This window comes from Oncorhynchus gorbuscha, linkage group LG24 (assembly GCF_021184085.1).
Source record: "Oncorhynchus gorbuscha isolate QuinsamMale2020 ecotype Even-year linkage group LG24, OgorEven_v1.0, whole genome shotgun sequence".
Taxonomy (NCBI): domain Eukaryota; kingdom Metazoa; phylum Chordata; class Actinopteri; order Salmoniformes; family Salmonidae; genus Oncorhynchus; species Oncorhynchus gorbuscha.
This window is the reverse complement of record NC_060196.1, coordinates 43,277,068-43,297,996: the sequence shown is the minus strand read 5'-3', so window position 1 is coordinate 43,297,996 and position 20,929 is coordinate 43,277,068. Positions and strand designations below refer to the sequence as shown.

General features: G+C 44.9%; 1 protein-coding gene across 3 annotated transcripts; it reads left to right on the top strand.

Moving 5' to 3' along the window:
* Nucleotides 1–701: 701 nt before the first annotated feature.
* On the top strand, nt 702–19,918 carry ubp1 (upstream binding protein 1). 3 transcript variants are annotated; one of them, XM_046325803.1, is made up of 17 exons: nt 702–894; nt 1,532–1,747; nt 3,841–3,998; nt 4,178–4,254; nt 4,524–4,629; nt 4,733–4,839; nt 4,931–5,083; nt 5,403–5,513; nt 5,704–5,811; nt 12,886–12,989; nt 13,067–13,121; nt 13,276–13,366; nt 16,599–16,689; nt 17,259–17,377; nt 17,878–18,020; nt 18,397–18,448; nt 18,567–19,918. In XM_046325803.1, exons 2-17 carry the CDS (start codon nt 1,632–1,634, stop codon nt 18,602–18,604), a joined length of 1,629 nt encoding a protein of 542 aa, XP_046181759.1. In that variant the 5' UTR covers nt 702–894; nt 1,532–1,631; the 3' UTR covers nt 18,605–19,918. The 3 variants fall into 3 exon arrangements, with proteins under 3 accessions (XP_046181759.1, XP_046181757.1, XP_046181758.1); XM_046325801.1 differs by having other exon boundaries at nt 13,273–13,366; XM_046325802.1 differs by lacking the exon at nt 702–894 and adding an exon at nt 991–1,183 and having other exon boundaries at nt 13,273–13,366.
* Nucleotides 19,919–20,929: the final 1,011 nt, after the last annotated feature.

Genomic DNA, 20,929 nt, shown 5'->3' with positions numbered 1-20,929 from the left:
CCTGTAAATGGGGGGGGGGCTAATTTAATCCATTTTAGAATAAGTAACAAAATGTGGAAAAAGTTCAGGGGTCTGAATACTTTACGAATGCACTGCTTGTGAGGCATGGGATATTGGAATAACACTTGGTGACCAAAGTTCATAGCAGTTTCTATATTCACAAGTTAATATGTGACATTGATTCTTAACTCAAGATAAGGGTGGGTAGTCCTGCTATTGCAGGAGTGAAGATTCATGGCTGATTTATGTTCTTTATAAATGCACACTGACCTCTAACAGCATGAAATCCAGACACAGGGTTAACGTGTGGTCTCCTAAAGAGCCTCTGTGTCACCATCCCAAATATCTCTCACTACAATCATTCCAACTAACTACATCTGAATTCACTTCTGTTGGCCTTGGTCCAACGCCGCATCTATCCATTCCTCTCATTTCTATAATACTGTTCTCTGGAAGCAGAGGGGTGTGAACATGCTAGCCTGTAGTAGCTGACTATTTTCACTGATTTCTGATGTCTCGGTTGAATTGTGTATTATGATTATGTCAATGTATGTGATGGGTTGCCTGTGCCTGCTATGAACTGGTCACGTCGGTGTTATAGCGTCGATGGGTTGACGAAAGCTCCGAGGGAGCCCATTGGCTGAGCTGGGTGCGCTTGGCACCAGAGCGGGGGGGGGGTTGTGAGGGCATAGTCTGTTGAGAAGCCATGTTTATGCTGGCTGCTTTTGTGACAACTGCCACTCTTCTGATGTTTAAAGACTCTTATTTAACCGGCCGGGAACTGTAGCCCTGGTCACAAGTCCGCGATGAAAAAAGGAGAGCGGTTTCGGAGGGCACAGGAAGCGCTGGCTGCGACCTTCGCATAGGAGGATTCCAAACATCCGTGAATCAAAAGCAAGTGAAGTTTGCTAATGCTACTAGCCTGTTAATGCTAGCTAGTTAATTTAGACGGACATTGCGTGGGAATGCGGTGTGTGGAATGTCAACAACATCCCCCTGCAATTACGTAATGTTGCTAGCTAGCTAGGTGGCTAGCTTTGGCTGGGTTTGGGATGTTACGGTGTGCCATATATCCGGCGAAATTGACTTTCGAGGACCGCAATTGAGCTAACTAGCGCTAGCTGGGTAGCTAGCGTTAGTGGTGCAGGGTTTCGCTAGCAAACGGTTATTTAGCATGCTGCTGGTAATCAACCCAACGTAATGGTTGTGGATTTTGTTGTTAACTTGCTAGCTAACGTATGTCTGTTAACTTTACCTAGCTAGTTAGTCTGTTTGTAGTCTTCACATCAGTCCAGATTTCTACTTTCACTTGCCAGCCATATTGTAACCAATTATGGTGATATATCACCCGGCTAGTGGAGCGCTATCAATACACTGTTATTCGATCTTCAGTTAGCTAGCTACAGCAGTTATCTAACAGCTAACTAGCCATATTCTTAGCCAACCACCAGTAGCTAGCAGTTAGCCAGTAGTAGCAAACACAACTATCTAACTAGCTACCTTGGTTAACTTTCTCTTAAATATTCTCTAGTCCACCAGCAGCGGTTTATTCTCCCGCTAGCTGCGGTCCCTTCCCCGGAGGCAATCTGGCGGCCCTTCGGCTAGAGGCGGAGGAGAAGGAACTGGGGGCCATGGCCTGGGTGCTGAAGATGGACGATGCCACCATCGAGTCAGGGCTGGTACACGACTTCGATGCCAGTCTTTCGGGCATCGGGCAGGAGCTGGGGGCTGGCGCATACAGTATGAGGTTAGAGAGACCGTTTGGTATACACAATATATATCACTGTGTCTGGACATGGGATGGAAGCTACAAATTGTTCCCACTCTGTCTCCTAAACCCTGGGATTCACCCATGACACACACTCTATGTGGTATGTATGTGTTGGTCTTTGTTTTGGGATGTAGGGGGCCATCACAGCAGGTTGTCATGGACGACAGAGGGCTTAAATACCCTACTAGACACAAAGGGGGGGGGGGGGCAGTGGTAGAATGTCGGGAACATAAACCCTAAGCACAGGGAGGGAGGGGGGATAAGCTCTCCCCCACCACCTCTCTCATGGTGTAACTGGGGTTGCTATTGCAGCAATAAGCTGGGATGCTCAGGGGAGTTTGTAACTGTACCAGTCAGATCATCCACTATGGAACAGTCAGGCAAAGACACACACACACCCCTTACCTCAGTGTCACACACACAGTTATGAAACACCACCCTCACAGTACCGCAACAGCCCTATGTGTGTTTTCCCCACACAGATGTTTTTGTGAAGTAGGTTGTGTTTCTGTGGGAAAGAGTTCCAGGACTGTCAGCTGTCTTATCAGGATCCTCCCTGTGTGTGTGTGTGTCTCACATGTTTAGAGAGCAGCTGTGGTGCTCAGTAGGAACAGAATGTCTGTTTGTCAGTGGAGCCGGCTCCTCGTGTGTCAGGAAGCAGATGCAGTTTCCTTGGCAGCAATGCTGAGTGGGGAAGCGGCTCTGCAACTGGCATGCCATGCAGGTGGCGTTGGGTTAGGGTGGGACAGGGAGAATACAGTACACTGTCTGCAGTAGTTGTGTTTATGAGAGGGGTCTGTTCCAGAGTTAATTATACCATGACATTCAGGGGGTCTCTATTTTTTTTATGTGGGACCTTGTTTGTGTGGATGTGCTTGCGAATGCAAAAAACGGTAAAGACATGTCGTTTTCCAGTAAAAAAAATCATACCTTTTTAATTTGGCATGAACACAGCCATTCACAATGTTTTAATCTTATTGTCTAACAAATCTCTTCAAAAAATTCCCTACCTTCGTCCACTCCAAAATAATTCCAGCATCCAAACTGTGCACATTTGCCATTTGATTAATGGAACGAAACATCTCTTACAAATCACAAGTGTAATGACATTTGCTGATGTCATTGGGTCTACACTCTTGTAACCTTAATTAATTGGTGCCTTACTGACAGTAGGACCTTTTTTTTTTGTAGAAAGAAAAGTTGGGACACATGACATTCCAACTTGTAGCTCAGTTGGTAGCGCATGGTACTTGTAACCCCAGGTTTGTGGGTTTGATTCCCACAGGGAACCAGTACGAAAAAAGTATGGAAATATATGAACTCACTACTGTAAGTTGCACTGGATAAGAGTGTCTCTGCTAAATGACAAAAATGTAACATTAAATACGGGACCTTCGCGGGATGACAAGTGCACCCACATGGATTGTTCTGTTTACACCATGTCATGGCAGTGGACTTGTTTCATTTGGAATCATCTTTTTATTTTAAGATGTACCACTCTAGCAGACTAATTCACACTATGGTCTGTTCCAATAGTTGAAGGATTCCTTCCTCTCCCTTCATTGCCTATTTTCTTTCACTGATCTGACATCACTGGATTGATGGAAGCTATTTAGTGAAAAATGTTCACCTATCCAATCTTGTCAGATTCTTAACTTTTACTTCAAGGTAGAGGAGGTCTTCTACAGCTTGACTTGTCCTTAGAGCATTATGTGGACTTTAAATTCAGACTGCCAACTTCCCCCACATTTTCAAAGTGAACTTAATTAACCTGAGCTGTTCCAGGGACCATGAACACATTTCTTGGCATATAGGAGAGACTTTGGTTACCCGGGCACACACACACTTCTGCCGAGCGCTACGATCCGTTAGGGTGAGCTGGGGACAGGCTGTCTGTCTGGAGCTGGTGCCAAGTGTCTGTGTGCAGGTTATGTCAGACTGGCTCGTGTGTTGTAAAACAGAAAAGTATTTTCCAGTGGGACACTTCCAACTGTTACTGTTTCAACAGGGCTTCTTAGTCTTACTTACCCTAACTATCTCTCTCCCACCATCTCTCTTTGTCTCTCCAGTGATGTGCTGGCCCTGCCAATCTTTAAACAGGAGGACTCCAGTCTTCCTTCAGACTGTGAGAGCAGCAGTCTCAACCCTCCCTTCCAGTACGTTCTCTGTGCTGCCACCTCCCCTGCTGTCAAACTACACGATGAGACACTCACCTACCTGAACCAAGGTGACTTACTCACACACTCCTGTCATGGGAAACTACCTTAACTATGCTGTACACAAACCCACACTCACATGGCAATGCTTAATAGCTCTCCACCAATGGCAAGAAAGGATGTTGTCTATTTTCAAACAGCAGAGATACACAATCACTCAAACCTCATCTTAACCCCCTCTGTCTCTCAGGCCAGTCTTATGAGATCCGTATGCTGGACAACCGAAAGCTGGCCGAGTTACCAGAGATTAACAACAAGAGTGTCAAGGTCAGAAATATTAATATTGCAGCTTTTCTGTGTGCGTGGTTTCTTTGTAGTTGTGTTATGATTGTTGCGGTCGTTGTTCCGGTGGGGTTTGATAACTGTGTGTATGTAGAGCATCGTTAGGGTGGTGTTTCATAACTGTGTGTATGTAGAGCATCGTTAGGGTGGTGTTTCATAACTGTGTGTATGTAGAGCATCGTTAGGGTGGTGTTTCATAACTTTGTGTATGTAGAGCATCGTTAGGGTGGTGTTTCATAACTGTGTGTGTGTAGAGCATCGTTAGGGTGGTGTTTCATGACAGAAGACTCCAGTACACAGAGCACCAGCAACTGGAGGGGTGGAAATGGAATCGCCCTGGAGACCGTCTCCTAGATATCGGTAAGAACACTTAAGTGTGTGTGTAGCAGTCAATACATGTGATGCCTTAAGGGAGGGGGGGGGGTTGTTCTGTATGTAATACTAATTTTCAGTGTGTGTGTAGACATCCCCCTGTCAGTGGGTATCGTGGAGGCGAAGGCCAACCCCGCTCAGCTCAACGCTGCTGAATTCCTCTGGGACCTCAACAAGAGAGCCTCCGTGTTTGTGCAGGTAACACACCAATCAACACACACACAACTTCCCTATAGTCACATTGACTCACTCTCCTCTGCCTCTATTCTCTCCATCTTTGTGTATGTAGGTTCACTGCATCAGTACAGAGTTCACCCCTAGAAAGCATGGAGGAGAGAAGGGAGTTCCCTTCAGGATCCAGATCGACACCTTCAGGCAGGGAGACAACGGAGAGTACACTGAACACCTCCACTCTGCCTCCTGCCAAATCAAAGTCTTCAAGGTACACACACACACACAGGGCGGCAGGTAGCCTAGTGGTTAGTGTTGGGCCAGTAGCCGAATAGGTTGCTAGATAGAATCCCCGAGCTGACAAGGTAAAAATCTGTCATTCTGCCCGTGAACAAGGCAGTTAACTCATTGTTCCAAAGCCGTCATTGAAAATAATAATTTGTTCTTAACTGACTTGCCTAGTTAAATAAAACACACTCATATTCTCTGAACAGTCAATCACACTTACACACTTTGACATACTAAGTCAGATGACAAGCCTGCATCTGATTTAACATTCTGCATTCCCTCTTTTTCTCTCCTCCCCCCAGCCAAAGGGGGCAGACAGGAAACAGAAGACTGACAGAGAGAAGATGGAGAAACGAACGTCTCAGGAAAAGGAGAAGTACCAGCCCTCCTACGACACAACCATACTATCAGAGGTTAGTCAGACTGGGGGTTTGAATGGCATTTCATTAGGACTGAAACTAGAAGGCACTTAATGAAACAGAGTTTGCATGTATTGGAAGTGTCACTTACGGGTATTAATAGGCAAGTTTTATATCTGTTTTGTTTGCAGTCAGATTGTGAGTGTGCATGTTTGTGTGAAACTTAGTGTGTGTGTTTGTGTAGATGAGGCTGGAGCCCATCATAGAGGAGGCAGGAGACTATGAGCTGAAGAAGTCCAGCAAGCGGACGCTGCCGGCTGACTGTGGGGACTCGCTGGCCAAGAGAGGCACTGTAAGTGTCCTATATAATATACAGTAAATTCGGAAAGTATTCAGACTCCCTCCATTTTTCCACATTTTGTTACGTTACAGCCTTAGTCTAAAATTGGTTCAATTTTCCGCCCCCCCCAATCTACACCCAATACCCCATAATGACAAAGCAAAAACTGTTTTTTTAGAAATGTTTGCAAATGTGGGCGGCAGCGTAGCCTAGTGGTTAGAGCGTTGACTAGTAACCGGAAGGTTGCGAGTTCGAACCCCCGAGTTGACAAGGTACAAATCTGTCGTTCTGCCCCTGAACGGGCAGTTAACCCACTGTTCCCAGGCCGTCATTGAGAATAAGAATGCGTTCTTAACTGACTTGCCTGGTTAAATAAAGGTAAAATTAAATGTATTTTAAAAATGCTTTAACTGCTTGTCAGAGCAAAAACCAAGCCATGAGGTTGAAGGAATTGTCCATAGACCACTGAGAAAAAAATTGTCGAGGCACAGATCTGGGGAAGGGTACCAAAACATTTCTGCAGCATTGAAGATCCCTGAGAGCGCAGTGGCCTCCATCATTCTTAAATGACAGAATTTTGGAACCACCAAGACTCTCCCTTGAGCTGGCTGCCCGGCCAAACTGTGCAATCGGAGGATTAGGGCCTTGGTCAGGGAGGTGTCCAAGAACCCAATGGTCACTCTGACAGAGCTCCAGAGTTCCTCTGTGGAGATGGTTGTCCTTCTGGAAGGTTCTCCCATCTCTGCAGAACTCTACCATTTTCAGGCCTTTATGGTAGTGGCTAGACTCCTCAGTAAAAGTCACATGACAGCCCACTTGGAGTTTGCCAAAAGGCACCTAAAAGACTCTGACCACGAGAAACAATATTCTCTGGCCTGGTGAAACCAAGATCGAACTCTTCGACCTGAATGTCAAGCGTTACGTCTCAAGGAAACTTGGTACCCTCCCTACGGTGATGCATGGTGGTGGCAGCATTTAAAAAAAATGTTTAACCTTTATTTAACTAGGCAAGTCAGTTAAGAACAAATTCTTATTTTCAATGACTGCCTAGGAACAGTGGGTTAACGGCCAGTTCAGGGGCAGAACGACAGATTTGTACCTTGTCAGCTCGGGGGTTTGAACTTGCAACCTTCTGGTTACTAGTCCAACGCTCTAACCACTAGGCTACTCTGCCGCCTCATCCATTGGAGAAGGTTTTCAGGGACTGGGAGACTAGTCAGGATCGAGGGAAAGATGAATGGAGCAAAGTACAGAGATCCTTGATGAAAACCTGCTCCAGAGCGCTCAGGACCTCAGACTGGGGTGAAGGTTCACCTTCCAACAAGACAACAACCTTAAGCACACAGCCAAGACGACGCAGGAGTGGCTTCGGTACAAGTCTCTGAATGTCTTTGAGTGGCCCAGCCATAGCCCGGACTTGAACCTGATTGAACATCTCTAGAAAGACCTGAAAATAGTTGTGCAGCGACCCTCCCCATCCAACCTGACAAAGCTTGAGAGGATCTGCAGAGAAGAATGGGAGAAACTCCCCAAATACAGGTGTGCCAAGCTTGTAGCTTCGAGGCTGTAATCGTTGCCAAAGTCACTTCAACAAAGTACTGAGTAACAGATCTGATGTTATGTAAATGTGATATTTCCTTCATTTTTTTATTTAAAAAAATTAATGTGCAAACATTTCTATAAACCTGTTTTTGCTCTGTCAGTATGGGGGTATTGTGTGTAGATTGATGAGGGGGGGAAACTATTTCATCCATTTTAGAATACGGCTGTATTTTGAAAAAGTCGAGGGGTCTGAAAACTTTCCAAATGCCATGTATATCCTATCCTTGACTTATTCCATATTTTGTTGGTACAGCCTGAATTCAAAATCTACACACACTATCGCATAATGATAAAACAAAAACATGTTTTTGGATTAAAAGTTTTATTAAATTAAATACAAAAATATCTAATTTAAGTTTTCACATCCCTGAGTCAATACATGTTATAATCACCTTTGGCAGCGTTTACAGCTGTGAGTCTCTGGGTAAGACTCAAAAGAGCTTTGTACACCTTGTTTGTACAATATTTTCACATGTATTCTTCATAAAATTCTTCGAGCTCTGTCAAATGTGGTGTTCATCATTGCTAGACAGCCATTTTCAAGTCTTGAGATGGATTTTCAAGCTGATTTAAGTTAACTGACTAGGAACATTCAATGTTGTCTTGGTAAGCAACTCCAGTGTATATTTGGCCTTGTTTTAGGTTATTGTCCAAATGAAAGATGAATTTGTCTCCCAGTGTCTGTTGGAAAGCAGGCTGAGCCAGGTTTTCCTCTAGGATTATGCCTGTGCTTAGCTCTATTCTGTTTATTTTATCATAAAAAAAACGTTCTCGTCCTTGCCAAGCATACCCATAACCTGATGCAGCCACCTCCATGCTTGAAAATATGAAGATTGGTGCTCAGTGTTGTTGGATTTGCCCCGAACATAACACTTTTTATTCAGGACATTAAGTTAATTTCTCTGCCACATTTTTGAAAAGTTTTACTTTAGTGTCTTGTTGCAAATAGGATGCATGCTTTGGAATATTTTATTCTGTACAGGCTTCCTCCTTTTCACTTTGTAGTTACTCCACAATACTAAATTACAATGTTGTTGATCCAAATCAAATCAAATCAAATTTATTTATATAGCCCTTCGTACATCAGCTGATATCTCAAAGTGCTGTACAGAAACCCAGCCTAAAACCCCAAACAGCAAACAATGCAGGTGTAAAAGCACGGTGGCTAGGAAAAACTCCCTAGAAAGGCCAAAACCTAGGAAGAAACCTAGAGAGGAACCGGGCTATGTGGGGTGGCCAGTCCTCTTCTGGCTGTGCCGGGTAGAGATTATAACGGAACATGACCAAGATGTTCAAATGTTCATAAATGACCAGCATGGTCAAATAATAATAAGGCAGAACAGTTGAAACTGGAGCAGCAGCACAGTCAGATGGACTGGGGACAGCAAGGAGCCATCATGTCAGGTAGTCCTGGGGCACGGTCCTAGGGCTCAGGTCCTCCGAGAGAGAGAAAGAAAGAGAGAATTAGAGAGAGCATATGTGGGGTGGCCAGTCCTCTTCTGGCTGTGCCAGGTGGAGATTATAACAGAACGTGGCCAAGATGTTCAAATGTTCATAAATGACCAGCATGGTTGAATAATAGTAAGGCAGAACAGTTGAAACTGGAGCAGGAGCATGGCCAGGTGGACTGGGGACAGCAAGGAGTCCTCATGTCAGGTAGTCCTGGGACATGGTCCTAGGGCCCAGGCCAGTTGAAACTGGAGCAGCAGCATGGCCAGGTGGACTGGGGACAGCAAGGAGTCATCATGTCAGGTAGTCTTGGGGCATGGTTCTAGGGCTCAGGTCCTCCGAGAGAGAGAAAGAAAGAGAGAAGGAGAGAATTAGAGAACGCACACTTAGATTTACACAGGACACCGAATAGGACAGGAGAAGTACTCCAGATAAACAAACTGACCCTAGCCCCCCGACACATAAACTACTGCAGCATAAATACTGGAGGCTGAGACAGGAGGGGTCAGGAGACACTGTGGCCCCATCCGAGGACACCCCCGGACAGGGACAAACAGGAAGGATATAACCACACCCACTTTGCCAAAGCACAGCCCCCACACCACTAGAGGGAAATCTTCAACCACCAACTTACCATCCTGAGACAAGGCCGAGTATAGCCCACAAAGATCTCCGACACGGTACAACCCAAGGGGTGGGGGGAACCCAGACAGGCCGACCACAACAGTGAATCAACCCACCCAGGTGACGCATCCCCCCCAGGGACGGCACGAGAGAGCCCCAGCAAGCCAGTGACTCAGCCCCCGTAACAGGGTTAGAGGCAGAGAATCCCAGTGGAAAAGGGGAACCGGCCAGGCAGAGACAGCAAGGGCGGTTCGTTGCTCCAGAGCCTTTCCGTTCACCTTCCCACTCCTGGGCCAGACTACACTCAATCATATGACCCACTGAAGAGATGAGTCTTCAGTAAAGACTTAAAGGTTGAGACCGAGTTTGCGTCTCTGACATGGGTAGGCAGACCGTTCCATAAAAATGGAGCTCTATAGGAGAAAGCCCTGCCTCCAGCTGTTTGCTTAGAAATTCTAGGGACAATTAGGAGGCCTGCGTCTTGTGACCGTAGCGTACGTATAGGTATGTACGGCAGGACCAAATCAGAGAGGTAGGTAGGAGCAAGCCCATGTAATGCTTTGTAGGTTAGCAGTAAAACCTTGAAATCAGCCCTTGCTTTGACAGGAAGCCAGTGTAGAGAGGCTAGCACTGGAGTAATATGATCAAATTTGTTGGTTCTAGTCAGGATTCTAGCAGCCGTATTTAGCACTAACTGAAGTTTATTTAGTGCTTTATCCGGGTAGCCGGAAAATAGAGCATTGCAGTAGTCTAACCTAGAAGTGACAAAAGCATGGATTAATTTTTCTGCATCATTTTTGGACAGAAAGTTTCTGATTTTTGCAATGTTACGTAGATGGAAAAAGCTGTCCTCGAAATGGTCTTGATATGTTCTTCAAAAGAGAGATCAGGGTCCAGAGTAACGCCGAGGTCCTTCACAGTTTTATTTGAGACGACTGTACAACCATTAAGATTAATTGTCAGATTCAACAGAAGATCTCTTTGTTTCTTGGGACCTAGAACAAGCATCTCTGTTTTGTCCGAGTTTAATAGTAGAAAGTTTGCAGCCATCCACTTCCTTATGTCTGAAACACATGCTTCTAGCGAGGGCAATTTTGGTGCTTCACCATGTTTCATTGAAATGTACAGCTGTGTGTCATCCGCATAGCAGTGAAAGTTTACATTATGTTTTTCGAATAACATCCCCAAGAGGTAAAATATATAGTGAAAACAATAGTGGTCCTAAAACAGAACCTTGAGGAACACCGAAATGTACAGTTGATTTGTCAGAGGACAAACCATTCACAGAGACAAACTGATATCTTTCCGACAGATAAGACCTAAACCAGGCCAGAACATGTCCGTGTAGACCAATTTGGGTTTCCAATCTCTCCAAAAGAATGTGGTGATCGATGGTATCAAAAGCAGCACTAAGGTCTAGGAGCACGAGGACAGATGCAGAGCCTCGGTCCGATGCCATCAAAATGTCATTTACCACCTTCACAAGTGCCGTCTCAGTGCTATGATGGGGTCTAAAACCAGACTGAAGCATTTCGTATACATTGTTTGTCTTCAGGAAGGCAGTGAGTTGCTGCGCAACAGCCTTCTCTAAAATCTTTGAGAGGAATGGAAGATTCGATATAGGCCGATAGTTTTTTATATTTTCTGGGTCAAGGTTTGGCTTTTTCAAGAGAGGCTTTATTACTGCCACTTTTAGTGAGTTTGGTACACATCCAGTGGATAGAGAGCCGTTTATTATGTTCAACATAGGAGGGCCAAGCACAGGAAGCAGCTCTTTCAGTAGTTTAGTTGGAATAGGGTCCAGTATACAGCTTGAAGGTTTAGAGGCCATGATTATTTTCATCATTGTGTCAAGAGATATAGTACTAAAACACTTGAGCGTCTCTCTTGATCCTAGGTCCTGGCAGAGTTGTGCAGACTCAGGACAACTGAGGTTTGGAGGAATACGCAGGTTTAAAGAGGAGTCCGTAATTTGCTTTCTAATAATCATAATCTTTTCCTCAAAGAAGTTCATGAATTTATCACTGCTAAAGTGCAAGTCATCCTCTCTTGGGGAATGCTGCTTTTTAGTTAGCTTTGCCACAGTATCAAAAAGGAATTTCGGATTGTTCTTATTTTCCTCAATTAAGTTAGAAAAATAGGACGATCGAGCAGCAGTAAGGGCTCTTCGGTACTGCACGGTACCATCCTTCCAAGCTAGTCGGAAGACTTCCAGTTTGGTGTGGCGCCATTTCCGTTCCAATTTTCTGAAGCTTGCTTCAGAGCTCGGGTATTTTCTGTGTACCATGGAGCTAGTTTCTTATGAGACATTTTTTTAGTTTTTAGGGGTGCAACTGCATCTAGGGTATTGCGCAAGGTTAAATTGAGATCCTCAGTTAGGTGGTTAATGGATTTTTGTCCTCTGGCGTCCTTGGGTAGGCAGAGGGAGTCTGGAAGGGCATCAAGGAATCTTTGTGTTGTCTGTGAATTTATAGCACGACTTTTGATGTTCCTTGGTTGGGGTCTGAGCAGATTATTTGTTGCAATTGCAAACGTAATAAAATGGTGGTCTGATAGTCCAGGATTATGAGGAAAAACATTAAGATCCACAACATTTATTCCATGGGACAAAACTAGGTCCAGCGTATGACTGTGAGAGTGATCCATCCTCTGTTTTCTCCTATCACAGCCATTACACTCTGTTTTAAAGTCACCATTGGCCTCATGGTGAAATCCCTTAGCGGCTTCCTTCTTCTCCGTCAATTGAGTTAGGAAGGACACCTGTATCTTTGTAGTGATTGGGTGTATTGATACACCATTCAAAAGTGTAATTAATAACTTCAACATGTTCAAAGGGATATTCAATGTCTGTTTATTTTTTCCCCATCTACCATTAGGTGGCGTTTGCGAGCCATTGGAAAACCTCCCTGGTCTTTGTGGTTGAATCTGTGTTTGAAATTCACTGCTCGACTGAGGGACTATACAGATAATTGTATGCGTGGGGTACAGAGACGAGGTTGAAATGTTAAACACTATTGTACACATTGTGACTTGTTAAACAAATGTTTACTACTGAACTTATTTCGGCTTGCCATAACAAAGGAGTTGAATACTTATTGACTCAAGACATTTCAGCTTTTTTTAAATAATAATAATAATTTCAAAAACACCATTCCACTAGGAACAGTGGGTTAACTGCCTGACATTATACAAAATCTCAATTAGATCCATTTAAAATTCAGACTGTAATATAACAATGTGGGAAAAGTCAAGGGGTGTGAATACTGAAGGCACTATATATTATATAAACATCCTCCACTCCTGTCAAGGCAGTGAATATAATATGTGGATTGGTTTGATGCTTGCTAATTGGTGACGTTAATGCTCAGTAGTATTATCGCAGTGTGTTGTCTCTCTCTCTTCTCTGGTCAGTGTTCTCCGTGGCCTGATGCCTACATCAGCTCTCCCCAGACAGCTGGCCCCTCTTTCTCCTCTACACCGCTCTCCACATACACTGCCTCCTCTGTACCTGACAGGTAGGCCCGTGTGTGAGAGTAAGAAAATTCTGTGTGGACATAGTGAGATAATGCTGACTGTGACTGTTGTATTCCAGTGGCCCCTCGTCGCCCAATCACCAGACAGACCCTGTCAGCCAAGTCGTCACAGAGGTTAGTATACATCACACACACGGACGTGTCTCAAATCCTGTAAAAACTTCTCATTTAACAAAAGCCTCCAGTTTAGGTTGTATTTATGTTGAAATTCATTGTTATCCCCCCCAACACACCCTCTTCTCTTTCTCTATATCCCTCTCTCTAGCAGCTCAGTCCTACGGCTACCATCAAGGAGGCTCAGAAGTGGCTTGTCAAGAACCGCTTCAACACATATGCACGACTCTTCTCCCACTTCTCAGGTACACACACACTCTTCGTATTATGTAGGTTATTTTATAGGAGTTATTAAAGTGAACCTGTTGTAATGTCATCCAGAGGTGGCGCTCCTAGTGGCTGGGGACTTGAACTTCTTATGGCTGCAATCCCGTTAACAGGAGCGATATATGATAACAGCCAGTCAAAGTGTAGGGCACCATTTTCAAAACATCAAAAATCTCATAATTAAAATTTCTCAAACATACATGTATCTCATACCATTTTTAAAGCTATTGTTACGTTACATTTACTAGTTCCAAAAACATCCAAAAATGTGTCACAATAGCCGCCATGTTGACGTCAACATAAACAAGAAATTCATGATAAATATTCCCTTACCTTTGATGATCTACATCAGAAAGCACTCCAGGAATCCCAGGTCCACAATAAATGTTTGTTTTGTTAGATAATGTCCGTTATTTATGTCCAAATACCTTCTTTTGTTATCGCATTTGGTATACATATCCAAATGCTCATTCTGGTCAGCATTACGTTGGACAAAAACTTCAAAAAGTTATTTTACAGGTCGAAGAAACATTTCAAACTAAGTACAGAATCAATTATTAGGATGTTTTTAACATTTAGCTTCAATAAAGTTCCAACCGGAGTATTCCTATTTGTCTTCATGAGCAATGGAACGCAAGTGAATACCATGAGGAATGCGCGTGATCAGAAAATGGCTGACTGCCAGACATCTGATAGCAGAATCTATCATTCACTCCCACAACACCATATAAGTCTTATTAAAATTTATATTGATGGTTGACATCTAGTGGAACCCCAAAGCAGTGCAACATCATTAATATTTCAAGGGGATTTCATTGGGGACTCTGAATACATTTACATTTACATTTAAGTCATTTAGCAGACGCTCTTATCCAGAGCGACTTACAAATTGGATACATACAAAGCTCAGATTTCTAACTTCCTATTTTGATTTCTCCTCGGGATTTTGCTTGCCATATGAGTTCTGTTATACTCAGACGACATTCAAACAGTTTTAGAAACCTTTGTGTTTTCTATCCAATACTAATAATAATAATATGCATATATTAGCAACTGAGACCGAGGAGCATGCCATTTACTTTGGGCAACTTATTCATCCAAGCTACTCAATACTGCCCCCCAGCCATAAGAAGTTAATGCAGGGTAACTTAAATCAGTTTTACCTCATTTCTATCAGCATGTTAAATGTGCAACCAGAGGGAAAAAAATTCTAGACCACCTTCACTCCACACACAGAGAGACGTGCAGAGCTCTCCCTGCCCTCCATTTGGCAAATCTGACCATAACTCTATCCTCCTGATTCCTGCTTACCAGCAAAAATGAAAGCAGGAAGCACCAGTGACTCAATCAATAAAAAAGTGGTCATATGAAGCAGATGCTAAACTACAGGACTGTTTTGCTAGCACAGACTGGAATACGATGGCATTGAGGAGTACACATCAGTCATTGGCTTTATCAATAAGTGCATCGAGGATGTCGTCCCCACAGTGACAGTACGTACATACCCCAACCAGGATCAATTGATTACAGGCAACGTCTGCACTGAACTAAAGGGTAGAGCTGCCTCTTTGAAGGAGCGGGACTCTAACCTGGAAGCTTATAAGAAATTCCGCTATGCCCTCCGACGAACCATCAACCAGGCAATGCGTCAATACAGGACTAAGATCAAATTGTACTACACCGGCTCCGACGCTCGTCTGATGTGGCAGGGCTTGCAAACTATTACAGACTACAAAGGGAAGCACAGCCGAGAGCTGCCCAGTGACATAAGCCTACCAGACGAGCCCAACAACTGCTCGCATCGAGGCAAGGAACACTGAAGCATGCAATGAGAGCATCGGCTGTTCCAGGCGACTGTGTGTGTGTGATCACGCTCTCCGCAGCCGACGTGAGTAAGACCTTTAAACAGGTCAACATTCACAAGGCCAAAGGGTCAGACGGATTACCAGGACGTGTACTCCGAGCATGCAATGACCAACTGGCAAGTGTCTTCACTGACATGTTCAACCTCTCCTTGTCTGTAATACCAACATGTTTCAAGCAGACCACCATAGTCCATGTGCCCAAGAACACAAAGGTAACCTGCCTAAATGTCTACCGACCTGTAGAACTCATGTCTGTAGCCATGAAATACTTTGAAAGGTTGGTCATGGCTCACATCAACACCGTTATCCCAGAAACCCTAGGACCCACTCCAATTTGCATACCGCCCCAACAGATCCACAGATGATGCAATCTCTATTGCACTTCACATTGCCCTTTCCCACTTGGACAAAATAAACACCTATGTGAGAATTCTGTTCATTGACTACAGGTCAGTGTTCAACACCATATTCCCTCAAAGCTCATCACTAAGCTAAAGACCCTGGGACTAAACACTTCCCTCCAACTGGATCCTGGACTTCCTGACTGGCTACCCCCAGGTGGTAAGGGTGGGTAATAATCCATCCGCCATGCTGATCCTCAACACGGGGGTCCCTCAGGGGTGCGTGCTCAGTCTCCTCCTGTACTCCCTGATGACTGCACGACTCCAACACCATCGTTAAGTTTGCAGACGACACAACAAGCCTGATCACTGACAACAATGAGACTTCCTATAGGGAGGAAGTCAGAGACCTGACCGTGTGGTACAAGGACATCAACCTCTCCCTCAATGTAACCAAGACTAAGGAGATTATTGTGGACTACAGGAAAAGGAGGTCCGAGCACTCCCCCATTCTCATCGACGGGGCTATAGTGGAGCAGGTTGAGAGCTTCAAGTTCCTTGACATCCACAACACAAACGAACTAACGTGGTCCAAGCACACCAAGACAGTTGTGAACAGGGCATGACAAAACCTATTCCCCTCAGGAGACTGAAAAGATTTGGCATGCGCCCTGAGATCCTCTAATGGTTTTACAGCTGCACCATCGAGAGCATCCTGACGCATCACTGCCTGGTATGGCAACTCTAGTGCGTACTGCCAAGTACATCACTGGCATAGCCACCGGTGCCTCACACATTGACTCTGTACCAGCACCCCCTGTATATAGCCCCTCTATTGTTATTTACTGCAGCTCTTTAAATATTTGTTATTCTTATCTCTTACTTTTGGGGGGGTGGGGGTTCTTAACTGCACTGTTAAGTGCTTTCAAGTAAGCATTTCACAGTAAGGTCTACACATGTTGTATTTGGCGCATGTAACAAATAAAATGTGATTTGATGTGTAGGTTGTGACTTAATGAAGTTGACCCGGGATGACCTGGTTCAGATCTGTGGAGCTGCTGATGGAATCAGACTCTTCTACACACTCAGATCCAGGTGAGTGAGTGAGTGAGTGAGTGAGTGAGTGAGTGAGTGAGTGAGGGAGGGAGGGGGTGAGGGGGTGGGTGGGTGAGTGAGGGGGTGGGTGGGTGAGTGAGGGGGTGAGTGAGGGGGTGAGTGACTGGGTGAGTGACTGGGTGAGTGAGTGAGGGGGTGGGTGGTGACTGGGTGAGTGAGTGAGTGAGGGGGTGGGTGAGTGAGTGACGGGGTGAGTGGTGAGTGAGTGGGTGAGTGGTGGGTGGGTGGGTGGGTGGGTGAGGGGGTGGGTGAGTGAGGGGGGGGTGGGTGAGGGGTGGGTGAGTGAGGGGGTGGGTGGGAGGGGGTGGGTGGGAGGGAGGGGGTGGGTGGGTGGGGTGGAGAGCGAGGGAGGGGTGAAATGTGATTTGGAACATGAATCATATTTGCCTTGGGAAAATGTATTTTAAAACATAAATAAGTGAAATGATCACCCACTCTGGGCAGAGTGTTTGATGCCTGGCAGAGTGGGTGAGACAGGTTATATGAATGTGTGCATCTCTGATTTATATTCCTGTTTATCTGTGTATAACGTGTAAGTATCCTTGCAGGTCTGTGCGTCCCAGGTTGACCATCTATGTGTGTCAGGAGGGTGATGTGGAGAGCCCCCTGCTGGAGAGACGCTGCGACAGCGAGAACGGAGAGCACAGTGACTCACCTAACTTATATGGTAGGTGTGTCTCACAGGCAGGCAGTGGCACCTTAATTGGGGAGGACAGGCTCATAATGGCTGGAACGGAACCAATGGGATTGTATCGAAACGCATCAAGCACATGGTTTCCATGTGTTTACCATTCCATTCACTCCGTTCCAGACATTGTTATAAGCTGTCCGCCCCTCAGCAGGGGCGGACAGCTCCCTTGTACTTTTGATCTTGTGGATGGTCAGTCAGCTATTTACCAACTCTAGCGAGGTGACTGCTTTCTTATTGTTTGATCGACAGAGTGCCCCATTTAAAGATACGGTATGTAGTCCCTCAAAAAGGGGAAATAACCAGAAATGTTGCTGGGAAAAGAAATTAACTTGGCGTTATACCACCACAATTGTTTACCTATGGATAAAGCTACTTTTTCTGTGAGGACTCATTTGGAATATACTGTACACACCTCTGTGTGTCCATTTATAGAAGCATCAGTGTGCGTGTGTGTTTTAATGGGGGGGTGTGTGCAGTGTACCATGCTCTATACCTGGAGGAGCTGACGGCTGCTGAGTTGATCAGGAAGATGGCGTGTGTGTGTAGTGTTCCACTGGGACAGATCAACCAGGTCTACCGACAAGGACCCACAGGGATACACATACTGCTGAGTGACCAGGTAAGCACATACCTACACATTATGTGTGAATTTGGTCTTTGACTAGGAAGAGCTGATGTTCTTTGTCCATCCGGTGTTTGCATTATATTTACATACTGCCTCTGTTACACAATGCTGTGTCCCACCCTAACCCTAACCCTAACCCGTCCCCCTTCAACTCACTCAGGAAGTGTGCCATTCAAGTCACTCCCAAACACACTGCCCATCACAGCTAGTGGAGTTATCTACCTGTTTTAATTCTTTATCAGTATAACCCTCAAATGATTACATTGTCTTGTAGTTATAAGATATTTATTTTGTTTATCAAAGATTTAACAGTAACATCCCTTGTTTTTATGAGTATTTAATGTTGAAGTTTATTGATGTTGTTCCCCAGGTGGTTTATAACTTACCTGATGAGAGCTGCTTTCTCATTGGCACACTCAAAGGTATGTTGATAGTCTGTGTGTCTGGCCCTAGACATTTATTTTCTAGTTTCTGTTTCCCATGTTTGGCCTCCATGCTAACACTACGTCTTGCTTTCCCTCTCTTTCTCTCTCCCTCTAGATGAAACGGGGGAGGGGCTCCACCTGGTTTTGAAGTAGCGATGGAGGATGAGAGCGTGATGACATCACTGAACTCCTCCCTCTGTGAATAGCAGAGCAGTCTCCCTCCCTCTCTCTCTCTCTCCTATTGTTCAGATTGTTATGTGTAAGGCAGAAGGACAGAGGGACTGAACTGAAGCCATGTTAACGTTAGAATCTGACGCGGGTGTGACCACTGTTTCATATTGAAAACACTATTACTGAGGGGGAGAGAGGGGGAGGCTTGTGGTGTGTTTTATTCTCTCCATTTCTTTATAGTTTTATAAGTGGGGAGGGGTAGGCTGCCCCCCACAGAGAGGCTCATAGAGGCAATGCTTTAGGCTTCAGCCAGGGCTAGGCCAGTAGTCAGTGCTGTAATGCCATGTGACTTGAACATACAGATTGATGGACAGACAGACGGACCCCAGACGTTTGATCTCATTTGCTTTGACTGAGACTCGACCACTTCCACGGAAGCAGAGCTGGCAACTAATGAACTCAAACAGAACAAACTGTCTAGAACATGTCAGTCATTCCTCTGAGGGCCAAATGTCTGCAGATTTTTGCTCCACCCTTGTACTTTATTGGTGAATTAAGGTCAGTAATTAGTAAGTAACTTCCCTCACCTGGTTGTCTAGGTCTTAATTGAAAGGAAAAACCTGCAGACACTCGGCCCTCCCAGGAATGAGTTTGATGCTGATCTTGAACAACAGTCTCTGTGTGGTTGTGTATATTGTGTAGAACACAGTAGTCTAGATATGAACGTTCTAGATCTGTTCCCAGACATTCTAGAACTAGTGAGGATGGGGGTCCTCTTAGCCAATCAAGTCAAGATTTGACTGTTAGGGGTGTTAGCATTCTGTTAGCCAGTGTCCAACAGGGCCTGTTCTGGTTCATGTATCATATGAACTAAGTCTGATACCATAATATACAGCCTGCTTTCATAGACTAGACACAGTAAATGTAAATCCGGGACACTCAAATTAGTATGATACACGACATGACCAAAAGTATGTGGACACCTGCTCGTCAAACATCTCATTCCAAAATCATGGGCATTTAATATCGAGTTGTCCCCACCCCCCTTGCTGCAATAACAGTCTCAACTCTTCTGGGAAGGCTTTCTCCTAGATGTTGGAATATTTCTGCAGGGACTTGCTTCCATTCAGCCACGAGCATTAGTCAGGACAGGCACTGATATTGGGCTATTAGGCCTGGCTCTCAGTCTGCCTTTCAATTCATCCCAAAGGTGTTCGATGTGGTTGAGGTCAGGGCTCTGTGTAGACCAGTGAAGTTCTTCCACACCGATCTCGATAAACCATTTCTTTATGGATCTCTTTGTGCACGGGGGCCACAAAGTTGGAAGCACAGAGTCGTCTAGAATGTCATTGTATGCTGTAGCATTAAGATTTCCCTTCATTGGAACTAAGGGACCTAGACCGAACCATAAACTGTCCCAGACCATTATTCCTCCTCCATCAAACTTTACAGTTGGCACTATGCATCGGGGCAGGTAGCGTTCTCCTGGCATCCGCCAACCTCAGATTCGTCCGTCGGACTGCCAGATGGTGAAGCGTGATTCATCACTCCAAAGAACGCGTTTCCACTGCTCCAGAGTTCAATGGCGGTGAGCTTTACACCAATCCAGCCAACGCTTGGCATTCCTCATAGTGATCTTAGGCTTGTGTGTGGCAGCTCGGCCATGGAAAACCATTTAATGAAGCTCCCAATGAACAGTTCTTGTGCTGACGTTGCTTCCAAAGGCAATTTTAAACTCTGTAGTGAGTGTTGCAACTGAGGACAGACTATTTTTAGTGATCCCGTTCTGTAAGTTTGTGGCCTACCACTTTGCGGCTGAGCCATTGTTGCTCTTAGACGTTTTCACTTCACAATAACAGCACCTACAGTTGACCGGGGCAGCTCTAGCAGGGCATACATTTGATGAACACACTTGTTGGAGAGGTGGCATCCTATGACTGTGTCACGTTGAGTCACTGACATTCTACTTCCAATGTTTGTCTATGGAGATTGCATGGCGGTGTGCTCGATTTTATACACTTGTCAGCAACGGGTGTGTCTGAAATAACCAAATCCACTCATTTGAAGGGATGTCCACATACTTCTGTATATATAGTGTATGTTATGTTTGGTATGGTTACATTAGACCAAAGGTTACCTAAAGCAAAAATTAAAGGAGCGTGTTCAAATATCATCACGGACAACTTCAGCATTTTAACCAATTAGCAACTTTGCAACTACTTAGTACTTTTTTAGCTGCTTTGCAGCTACTTAGCATGTTAGCTAACTCTTGCCTTAACTCTTTAACCCACCTCCTAACCTTAACCC

Bases quoted from the DNA above. Each gene is read 5' to 3' on its own strand.
- ubp1 (XM_046325801.1), top strand. From the start codon at position 1,632: ATGGCCTGGGTGCTGAAGATGGACGATGCCACCATCGAGTCAGGGCTG. The intron at 5,084-5,402 runs GTACACACACAC...TCCTCCCCCCAG, and splicing joins GCCAAATCAAAGTCTTCAAG to CCAAAGGGGGCAGACAGGAA. The intron at 12,990-13,066 runs GTAGGCCCGTGT...GTTGTATTCCAG, and splicing joins GCCTCCTCTGTACCTGACAG to TGGCCCCTCGTCGCCCAATC.